The following is a 12,159-nucleotide window of genomic DNA, read 5'->3' as shown; positions in this document are numbered from 1 at the left end:
AAAAAGCTGTAAAAAATGAATATGCAATGAAAGATAATTCCTGGGTTTGACAGATCAGAGAGATTAAATATAAAACCCTAGGTCTGAGGGACTACACGTAGAACCAACCGGTCTCTGAGAATCATCCATGTAGTCATCCTGTTTCTTGGCCTCCTTCACAGACTGGAAAGTCGACGCCAGCTCCGCCAGTTTAGACGTGGGTTTGTAGACTTTTGCCTTTCCTCCACCTCCTCCCCTCTCCTCTGCAATAAATAATTATTGTGTTTGTCGATGAAATGATTATTTTAATTTCAGCATAGATAAGGCCATCATACGGGCATGTACATATTTCTCAAAATTTCCAATTTGAAATTTCTAGCTATGTTTAGTTCTTTTTATTTCATATGTTAAGTTTAAAAATAAAAAAAACTCACTTGAATTTTTGTCTGGATTAAAAGTTCCACCCTTGATCCAAGTTTTGTTCAATTTCCCAACATCATCAAATGATGCCACAAACTCCTTGTAAACTTCAGCTGTTGCCTTCTCATCTTGCTGTTAAAGATCAAAATAATACATTTTATACAGAGACACCATTTTTTTTCCCCCGGAGGCCATGATCTGAGAATTTTAACATACTGTTGTATATTGTTTTATCCTACCATTGTACATATGGTACTGTGCAGATACTTGTCCTTTTCTGATATAAGTAAATAATCTTACCTTCTTCCGTAGCTCCTCCTGCTCTCGCTTGGACAGTGACTTTTTACCCACATTCATCGTCCCTACTTCAAAAGCTTTCAGTTTACTCTCTGATATCGTCTACAAGATTGAAAACAAGTTTTCATTATGGTAGAATTATACCCTGAGTTTGACAGCATTTCACAATCAGAAGAAATAATTCCATCTTTAATTTTTTTTACTCTAGTGTCAACTGTCTTTCTAAACACCTCATTCATTAATAAAAAAGAGAAAACCTTTTATTATATGGTACTAAACTACATATTTTTTCTATGATTTCACAATAAAGCCTCAGTAAACTTTCCACATAGTATTTGTTTTATCGGACACTATTTCATCTACACACTCCCAGAAAATAACACAACTAACAAACTACCTAGTTGAACGAAAGTCTATCATAACTGTATACCGCACTACACCTCAGTACCTTTGCCTCCTCAAAGCTGAAAAACTCAGTTAACTAGTGGGTAAGCCCCGATGCATGGAGCATATTTGTATTTATAAACTAAAGAAGTCTTTTGAATCTTCAGAGGGAGCAGTGTAGACAATATTTACATTACAACAAGCTTGGGTTGCTAGGTTAACCCTTTCACCTAATTATATTTATTTTGTAATGATAGTCTTCTCAAGATTGTGTTTAGATGAAGATTACTTAGTCTTGAGGTTACATCTTTAAAGGGACTGTTAGATATAACATACCAGTTTTTGTCACTTCTCTTAATTGCTTAATCTCTTCACAGCATTCAGTGTTAGACATTTTGTCACTAAGGCAATCAATTCTGACATGAAAGATTAAACAATTTTAAGGTAGGATTCTTCTCTGGTTTCTGACTAGATGAAACATTCAAAGTATATTTGCTTATATGTCTTATATATTTACGTGTAAGGTATTTAAAAGACCATATTTTTCTTTCCTCATCACAATTGTACAACTTTAAATAGAAATGGTAAACTGCGCTTGAAAACTATTAGGGACTATATTTTTGGTGGAATTGTGGCGTATGAAAATATCTTCTTTTCTGCCTCTCAAAATTATAATAGAACAATGAATTTAGTTATAATTTTTACACAATCAAAGACTTGGAAGAAATTTTCAAATGTAAGTTAAATTAATATTTAGGGACTAAACTTTCAAAATATATCAAATAAATATGATTTTCCAAACAAACTAAAACTATGTTAACTTTTAAATGCTTCCAATCAAAGTACAGATTTGAGCCAAATATCCATAAAAAGTATTTTTTCTCTCTTAGTAAACGATCAAAACTTTTTGTTTTTGTGTCATTTTGTACATTTATAAGACTACTTCATTATATGTGAAAATAAGAAAAGGTTAAATATAGGAAGCATATGAAAATAACTAATATATCCTAAAAAATTAGGAAAAACAGAGAAAATTTGGATTAGCCAATATCCAGTTTAGTTAAATTATTTATGTAAATTTGGTAATATCATGCTATAGACCCGATATAGTAATATCTTTTTATGCAAAAAGAACAATCTTTAAACTTTTGAAATAGAAGTAGGCATCACATAATTGGCAAAAGTATTTTTTTATTTTATTCATAATTTCAAGGGAAAAGACAATGGCCTTGACCTGACCTTGCCTCTAATATAAAACGGTCAAATTTAATTTCACTGATACTATCACTTACTGATCTTGTCTTCTTGATTCTGTGAGAATTTCATTAATTTTTAAATACAAGAAATATGAGAAGAATCCTACCTTAATATCCCCCTGGCCTTTCCCAAGAAAATGGTCATTTTTCCCAGAAAAGCAGTTAGTCCTGGAGCATTTCAACCTACCAGTACTGCATTAGCTAGGGAGAAACAGCGAAAGTCGGACAGTTTTTCAGACCCTCTCGTATACACCTTCGGTACACGCTCCAAACTCGTAACACAAAACCGGAATTTTTTACGTCACATAGAATGATGTTTCTACCCTCTTTCTCTTCTAAATTTTCATTGGTTAAAAGCTTTGTAATTACTACAAATCAAAACCAAACACGGTAAGGCAAAGGCTGATAAAGTCGGACATCGACAGTGAAAGTCGGACATGTAGCATTTTAAGTAGGACACATACTAGTCTCGACATTTGAAGTCCAATTTTCTAAATTTTTAGGTTTTAAATCGTAATTATGGTGCATGCATGTAGAATCAGGGGGTGGGGCTAGGGCTTAACCCTCACTTTTTCCCCAAAACATTAATTTACACTATTATTTAAAATTCAAGTTCATTGAAAGTCTTTTTGTCCCACCATCACCTTTTTGATTACCGTCAAATCTGGTAATCTGGTAATTAATAAAATTTGATTTTGAGAGAATAATAATGGAACCCTCCTATCAACTTCCGAAATAAAATTTTCTTCGAGTTTGGACAATTACCCCCCCCCCCCTTTCCAAGTTTTTTTCTTCGTTTTTTTTTTCAGGTAAGTTGATTTTTTTAAAAATATTTGGCTACCCCCTCCGTAGCTTTAAAAAATGATACCAAGTGCCTGGGGGAAACTTTATGAACATTTAATACGTTATTTTTACATAATATACTTAGTCATCGTGTGGATCATTTAGGTAAATTTTCCATTTTATATCAAGAAATTTATATTAGCATACAGTATTTTGGGATCTTTAATATATAAACCAATGCGTTATCGTGTAAATAAATTTTTAGGTTTAAATTGTTTCCAAAATTAACCCCATATATATTATGATTGTAGGTAGAAAACTATATATCCCTTTATCTTTAAGAAGGAAACTTATTTTCTCTGAATGAGTAACGAGTTATAAACATGAAACTCAAATAAAGCAATGAAAAAAGACTTTGTTGGTTTTTTTTTTCCAGACTTTCTTTTCTCTTTTCTTTTTCCTTATTTTCCTCAGTTCATATATTTTTCGTTTCTCTGCAATTACATGTATATCGGTCTGTTGCTGTTTAATTCCGTGACATGATTTTTGCTTTAAGAATTTTTCAGTGTTTTTTTCTCCTGAAATGAAACAACTTCTGTAAGGTAAGTGACAAGACGAATCTTTTTTTTTTTACTTCTGCCTTCCAAAAAGTTGCAATGAATCGGCAGAATTTGATTTGCAAAACCTAAAATACTCTGACATTACCAGTAAATTTAATTACATTATAAATAAATTGTTCTAGTATACAAAAATACGGCAATTAAAAACAATATATTCAATATAATGTGTTGTCCGACTTTAAATTCTCTTCTGTCTGACTTTAAATGACAGAACTCACTGAGAAGGTAAGGTCCGACAGTTTAATTTCAATAGTTTTTATAAATAAATATCCACCAAAAAATTATTATCATGAGAATAATTAATATTAATCGTGTAAAAGTACGCTTTAATTACAAAATATATTAGGCAAATACGGAGTATAACCGGCAAACTGAAGATTTCGCCAAGGATAACTAGGTCACCGCCGACAGGTGCGCATGCGAGTTTTTATCCGGATCCGTGAGATGCGTATATATCCTCCAAATTTTAGAGATTACTTCAAACGTTTTCACGACTATATTTGTATGAAACAACCAAAAACACCCTGTAGACGGCGAAATATACACTTGACACTAAATTTAGTAACGATTTTATTCTGAAAGAGAATAACGTCTGACTTTCGATGTCCGTCCGACTTTTGCTGTTTCTCCCCTAGTATATGTTTTTTCTTGATTAATTAACAGAATTTTATTTCAAAATACTATATTTCTGCTATAACTTAAAATAAAATAAAGTGCCGCGCCACAGCATGATACGCCCGTCAAAAAAATTACAATTTTCTTGAACAGTTTAGGTGCAAGAAAATCACATCAACCTTGATTCTAAGATTTGGATGATTTTTCCATTCCTTAAAATATTTATCCATCCCCTGTGATGTAGGCATCAATTATAATAAATATTACATCACTGATAGATTTCTGTGCTGGTTGTATTAGACCTTGTCAAATGCCCATCATCAAATTAGTCTTAACAACTTAATCTATACCAAATTAATTTTGAAAAGAAAAGGCTGGCCATCAAATGACATATGTTATAAACTGACCAACAGTTCCTCTGTCTAATCCCCAAAGGGTACAGCTTAATCAGAGCGACTGAGACAGCTAGCCTTCCAACATTGAACTCATTAATTAATCTTTAACTGGATGCTTGTCTACTCATTACTACCAAGAGATGAATGGGTCTGCACTATCTACTATAATTTTTTTTAAAAACATATAAAATACTCAAAGATTTTTTTTTTTGGTTGAGATTTAATTTCCGACAGGTTTTAATATGTAATTCATATGGACATGCTGATTCCACCCCACCCCATAAAATTAGTTTTTAAATTAATAACATTACATAATATCAGATTAGTCTATTATGCAAATCAAATTAGTTTTAATTACTTTTCATCAAATTCATTTCTAGTCAACAAGAGTTATTTTTAATCACACAGGCTTACCCATTTGCCCAATACTCAAGGGATATAGATAACACCAACGCTCTGTCAGTTAGCTCCTCGCACTCAAAACCCATTAATTTCTCTCTAATTTGACATGCAATTTTCTGTTATCAAAATTCTTCTTGACCAGTGCTTGATAATTACTCTCATGGGAGAGGCAGGATTTCTCTGACATACATTATATTTGTTATAGATTGCTGTCAAGTATATGCTTAGAAACAAGATGTGTTTGTGAAACACTATGCGCCCGGCGGCAACAAAGTTCAAAAAATCTATTTTTAGCATATTGGTCACAGTCAAGGTCACAACGTCATTGAGCGTGGTGTCATTTGAAAGAACTTAATCAGTGGAGTATGCATCCCAAATATGAAGTCCCTATCTCCTATGGTTTAAAAGTTATGGCAAAAAGTGTAAAAAGCTATTTTTAGCATATAGGTCACAGTCAAGGTCATTGACCATGGTGTCATTTGAAAGAACTTAATCAGTGGAGTATGCATTCCAAATATGAAGTTCCTATCTCCTATGGTTCAAAAGTTATGGCAAAAAGTGTAAAAAGCTATTTTTAGCATATAGGTCACAGTCAAGGTCACAAGGTCATTGACCATGGTGTCATTTGAAAGAACTTAATCAGTGGAGTATGCATCCCAAATATGAAGATCCTATCTCCTATGGTTCAAAAGTTATGGCAAAAAGTGTAAAAAGCTATTTTTAGCATATAGGTCACAGTCAAGGTCACAAGATCATTGACCTTGCTGTCAACTGAAAGGGCTTTATTAGTGGAGTATGCATACCAAATATGAAGTCCCTATCTCCTATGGTTGAAAAGTTATGACAAACAGTGGAAAAAGCTATTTTTAGCATATAGGTCACAGTCAAGGTCACAAGGTCATTGACCTTGATGTCATTTGAAAGGACTTTATTAGTGGAGTATGCGTACCAAATATGAAGTCTCTATCTCTTATTGTTCAAAAGTTATGGTCAAGGTTAAAGTTGACAAACAGACAAACAGACAGGACAAAAACAATATACGCCCGGGATCTATCGATCCCGGCGCATAAAAATAAGTATTTTCTTGATTTAACACTTTTTTAATAAGAACAGTGCAATACTATTACATTATTTGGGATGTGTAAATGAATAGTAAAAAGACACATTTTTTTTTTTAAATTCACTTAAATTAAAGGTCACAGTGACCTTGAAATAGGTCGTGACACACCTTCTACCTAAGATGCATAAACTGGCCAAGTTTGATGATTGTAGGTCTTATGGTTTTCTAGTTATGGTCCGGAAAGGATTTTTCCATTTTTGGCTATAACTTCTTAATTAAAGGTCAGAGCGACCTACTTTTTGTGTGCGACACACCTTCTACCCAAGATGCATCACATGACAAAATTTGATAATCCTAGGCCTAGTAGTATTAAAGTTATGAGCCGGAAACGAAAAAGCTAACAGACAGACGGACACGAAGCCTATAACATAATACGTCCCGTCTTAAGACGGGCGTATAAAAATACTTCATCTGTTTGAACAAAATCCCAGTTATATGCACAGAGGATTTATCTTAAGGAATGCCAGAGATTAGGTTAATATTTTTTCATTACAAATTCAAATTGGAGATGTTATTACTAATTACAATTGACACATTAAATTGCCATGAAATACTCGCACTTATGGATAAAATGTTCTTTTGCTAAAATTATAAATGTCCTATGGCCTCAGTTTTATATCAATACAATGTGTTTTGTGTATTGGAAATGAAGCAGGTAAAAAAGGCTAGGGAAAAAAGTTTTGAATTCTTGAACTTGTTAATTTTTATATGAATTACTGTAAATATATTTTATTTGGTGTGTACGATATTTGGTGGAAATTGATTTTTTTTAACAAGTTAGCGTAGATTTGATTTAGCGCATTTCTTGGTGAGCTTTTTCATGCATATATGTGCAAGTCATTTAGTGGTGTTCTTGATTTAGCCGAAGTTTCTTTCCGCAAAAGGCGCTAAGGCCAAGCTTAAAAAATTCTTTGTTTGCCGTTGCTGACCTGTAATTTTTAGACTGGGTCGGTAGGTAGGCATTCTTTTTTTTTTTTTTTGAAAAAAAAAAAAATCAGATTTTTGTTAGATAACAAATAAAAAAGGTTTTCATAGGCACTTACTAGAATATGAATAAGCTCAACTCTTGTTATAAACCTCTGATTGATAAAAAACGTGTCAAAATTTGAAAATGAAACTGTTTCAATATTCTGAAAAATTGGAGAAAAAAAATAAATTACCAAATGTCTAAAAAAAAGTTTGGGTCGGGTGCATTTTCAGTGGGTCGGTAGGCAACTGCAAACAAACTTAATTTTATTTTAGGCCTAAAAAGAATACACAGCCAAATGTAATATGTTTACAGTAATTTTTTTTTTCATTGGTATCCACAATCTTCATTACATAAGGTGTGTTATGATTAATTTTATAGTTATTTTGTATAATGCAACTTTATTTATTGAATACAGATCTGAATTCTACAATTTTCTGATACATAAGTACATTGGGACTAATGGGAGCATTCAAACTGTGGCTAGGGCCTGTTCGGAGATACAACTAGATTATTCTAACTACAGCACTTACTACAAGATCCTATATATCAGAACTGCAATGATACAATTCATTTTACTTTAAGTTCACATATAGTCTAGATTTCTTTGATATGGTCAAGGTTTCTTGGGACATGTATTTTTGGTCCATTTATGTAAAGAAGCCAAATCTTTTTCATTCGAAAGGATAAAGCTGTAATGATTATTGGCCTGGATAGCTCAGTCAGTAGAGCACCTGACTAGTGATGCAGGGGTCCGGGTTTGATTCCTGGTCCAGTCATACATTTTCTCCTTCCCTGTTACAGATTTGATGCCACTGACCACCCCTGGAATTGCAGATGAAAGTCCTAGCTTCCAGGGGCTAATAGGAACTTGGATTGTGTGTTCAAGGGCTAAGAAAGACCATTTAAGGAGGGAGGAATGTAATGGTTTGGACAATGGATATCAGCCTGGAAAGCTTTCTAGAGCACCTGATTACTGATGCAGGGGTCCCGGGTTCGATTGATTGATTCCCTGTCCAGTCATACATTTTCTCCTTTCTTGCTACATTTATCTTCACACTTTTCATAATTAAATGAAATAAAGCATTAATTATTTGACCCCCTAAGACATACAAGTGTTGACTGAATAAATAGAACGAAATTACCAGTGTAACAACCCTGATAGACCTAATACAAATTACTCAGGCGCGAACAGGCCAGAAACCGCAGAAATATATTGAATTGTCGAAGTCAAAAGCATGTTAAAAGCACTTGAGTTGCAGAACTATTCTTCACTCTACAGTACCTGGCCATAAGTGAGTCATAATTGCATTTTTACGCTATATATTTCATTGAAAACCCTATTTTTATAAAAACTTGTTGTGAAGTCAATTTTAGGTCAATTTTCATGATTTTTTCACTGAAACATGCAGAATTATTAAAATTTTCTTATCTTAATTGATAAACAAAATGATACTTAAACCATTGAGAATAAATTATAAAATATTGTAGAGACAAAATTTTCTAACCTCAAATTACTATGATTTCTTAACAAATTGAAGTCTTAAAATTTTTGTTTTGCATTTGACCTGTGATTTCACGGTAATGCATAAAGATAAAACTATTTTGAAATAATGTGAAGAAACTACATCAAATTCTGCATTTTATGGTGTTTTAGACATGAAAAAGAAACAACAAATGACACTGCGATAATATTTTAGAAAAATGCGTTTTTCAATGAAATATATAGTGGAAAAATAAAATTATGACTCACTTATGGCCAAGTACTGTATATCAAAAATAGATATTTAAATAAAAATTACAGTGCATTCAAGGGCAAATTATTGCTTAGCATAACATGCGTAGAAAAATCCAATATTATCGGTGCAACTTGGGATAACGCCATGCAAATGATGCATGTGACAGCCTTTACACAAAATCTTACCAATGCCATTGAATAAACATAACGAATAACTCTTTTGATACTTGTAAACATGAAAATTTTTAAGCTAACCTTCGCTGATCCTGGTGATATTTTGTCGTTTATCAACCCCCATGGCAAATTTTTGTCCGCCATTTTGCCTGTACTCGTCGTGTTTCTTACTAAATAAAACCCAAAACGGACGGATAATAAATTTCCGAAAAATGAAATGCCCTGAAACAATATCGAACACACGAATAAAATTTTTTTAAAAACCATGAATTTTGGCTCCGAATCTTGTTTCATAGAACAAATATTTCCTTTATCAAAAAACATGCAAACTTCAGATTGTATCATTTTTGCTTGCATACACCCCCACACCCTGCCAATTTTGCCTCACTCCTACTCCATCTAATTCTCTTTTTTTTTTTTAACAAGAGGCCCACGGGCCTTATAGGTCACCTGAGAATTATGCAACAACTTTCCAGTTACAGTGTATTGAATTTGATTCATGTTTTGAGCCAGATGCTATATAGCATTCACAATTTTGAAAGGGCACCATTGATCATCATAACAATAAACTTAGCAGTTGCTTAGCTTGGTTACTGAATACCCATACGCAGGGTAGGGGAACAAAAATGCACTCCAACTAATCAGTAATATTCATCAATAATCAGTAGTGCCCCTAACACTCTGACATAAACCCCTGACCCTAGGTTGCACAAATTTTTAAAAAGCCCCTTAAAATTGCCTATCAAAAAGTAAATAAATGTTTTATAAATACAAAGGACCAGATTTCAAACAATTAATTCATTTTCAGTATAAGTAGAGCCCCCCCCCCCCAAACACCAGAACCCTTGACCCTGGGGCCATAAAATTCACAATTCTGCAAGATTAGGGCCCTTGCTCATCATAACTACATAGGTAGTTCATCTGCTTCATACCCAGAGACAGAGATGAAAATTTTCAAAGATTTAATGTATTTTCACTATATAATCAATAGAGCCCCACCCTAACACGAGAACCCCAGACCCTGGGGCAATGAAATTCATAATTTTAGAAGAGGCATTCTTGCTCATCATAACTATGCACTTACTTAGTTTATTTAATACCTAGGAGCAGAGAAGAAGATTTTCAAAGAATTCATGTAATTTCACTATATAATCAATAGAGCCCCCGCCCCAACACCAGAACCCTTAATGATACGGCCATTAAATTCACAATTTTGGTTGAGGCACTCTTGCTCATCATAACTATGCACTTAGTTAGTTTATATAATACCTAGGAGCAGAGAAGAAGATTTTCAAGGAATTCACATATTTTCACTATATAATCAATAGAGCCCCCCCCCCCACACACACACACCAGAACCCTTGACCCTGGGGCCCATAAAATTCACAATCTTGGTTGAGGAACACTTGCTCATCATAACTATTTACTTAGTTAGTTTATTTAATACCTAGGATCAGAGAAGAAGATTTTCAAAGAATTCATGTAATTTCACTATATAATCAATTGAGCCCCCCCCCCCCAACACCAGAACCATTGACCCCGGGGCCATAAAATTCACAATTTTGGTAGAGGCACTCTTGCTCATCATAACTATTTACTTACTTGGTTTATTTAATACCCAGGGGCAGAGAAGAAGATTTTCAAAGAAATCATGTATTTTTACTATATAATCAATAGAGCCCCGCCCTAACACCAGAACCCCTGACCCTGGGGCCATAAAATTCACAATTTTGGTAGAGGCACTCTTGCTCATCATAACTATGTACTTAGTTGGTTTATTTAATACCCAGGAGCAGAGAAGAAGATTTTCAAAGAAATAATGCATTTTCACTATATACTTATTTAGCCCCACCCTAGCACTAGAACCCCTGACCCCAGGGCCATGAATTTCACAATTTTGGTAGAGGACTCAATGCTGATTACAATCATGCAAATAGTTTGACTGCTTGATGTCCAGGAGTAAAGAAGAAGATTTTTAAAGATTGCATTAATTTTAGTGGTTTTGGCCCCACCCCTCAGGCCCCAGGGGGGCAGGGATCATGAAATTCACAATTTTTGTTCCCCTTCACCCATAGATGCTTTGTGCCAAATTTGGTTGAAATTGGTTCAGTGGTTGCAGAGAAGAAGCTGAAAATGTTCAAATGTTAACACACGACACACGACGGACGACGACGGACAAAAACGGATAGCAATAGGTCACCTGAGTTTACTCAGGTGACCTAAAAATACTTTAGAGGTAGACTTTTTTCACTTTGATCTTTGAACCTAAAACTCAAAAATGTTCTTGTTTAAGCCTTTAGATTTGTCATAATGTACAAGGGAAAAGAACAAGGTGCACATACCCATAACTTCAGACTTATAAAAATCATATTCAGTTTTTGCATGAAATGTACAGTAAAACTTGTTTTGTGCGAACACGGTTTGTGAATTCACGGATATAGCGTAGTTATCTTGGATCCCCAAGTATATATAAATTCTATGAATTTTTTTTATACGGATATAACAATTAAATTATGGATATAGCAAAGTAATTTCATAGGTCCCTGTGACTTTGTTATGATAACCCGAGTTTTACTGTATCAAGTATTTAATGTAAGTTTTCTTTTTTGAAATTTAGGAAATTATTGAAAACAAAACTGTTATGAGGAAAATTTCTTTGGCATATTAAAAAAAAAATAATGTGTTTCTAATAACATGTAAATAATGTATATTTTTAAGCAAAATTTAAGGATAATTAAACCTTCAAAAAAAAAATGAAGCAAAGATCCACTCATATGAAAAGATTAATATGAGAAATGAACGTTCTCGCCCTCTTTCGTGTGCATGCTACTTCATAGGTAAATAATTGTAATCATTGTGACATTTTTGGAAAATTTTCATAAAGTACTGTATATTTTGATTAATATATAATGAAATATCAAATAAATTTTATTTACAATTGAGATATAATTTTCACCTTCATTTTGTCACACTTAAGGCAATTTATTCACCTTGTTAACCCATCTCTTT

At 33.3% G+C, this 12,159-nt stretch overlaps 1 protein-coding gene across 1 annotated transcript; it reads right to left on the bottom strand.

Annotated features, from left to right (window-relative positions):
• Positions 1-108: 108 nt before the first annotated feature.
• On the bottom strand, positions 109-9,311 carry LOC134255153 (U2 snRNP-associated SURP motif-containing protein-like; the record flags this gene model as incomplete). The annotated part of the gene is made up of 4 exons (XM_062737660.1): positions 9,232-9,311; positions 700-798; positions 414-531; positions 109-242 (listed from the first exon to the last, which is right to left on the bottom strand). Coding segments are annotated over exons 1-4 (414 nt in total), but the record flags the coding sequence as incomplete, so codon positions are not given.
• Between the last annotated feature and the right edge of the window lie 2,848 nt (positions 9,312-12,159).

Source organism: Saccostrea cucullata, unplaced genomic scaffold (assembly GCF_032062105.1).
Source record: "Saccostrea cucullata isolate Sc308-1 unplaced genomic scaffold, CSIRO_AGI_Scuc_v1 ctg16645, whole genome shotgun sequence".
NCBI classification, from domain to species: domain Eukaryota; kingdom Metazoa; phylum Mollusca; class Bivalvia; order Ostreida; family Ostreidae; genus Saccostrea; species Saccostrea cuccullata.
The sequence above is the reverse complement of the archived record's forward strand: the minus strand, read 5'-3'. Positions and strand labels throughout refer to the sequence as shown.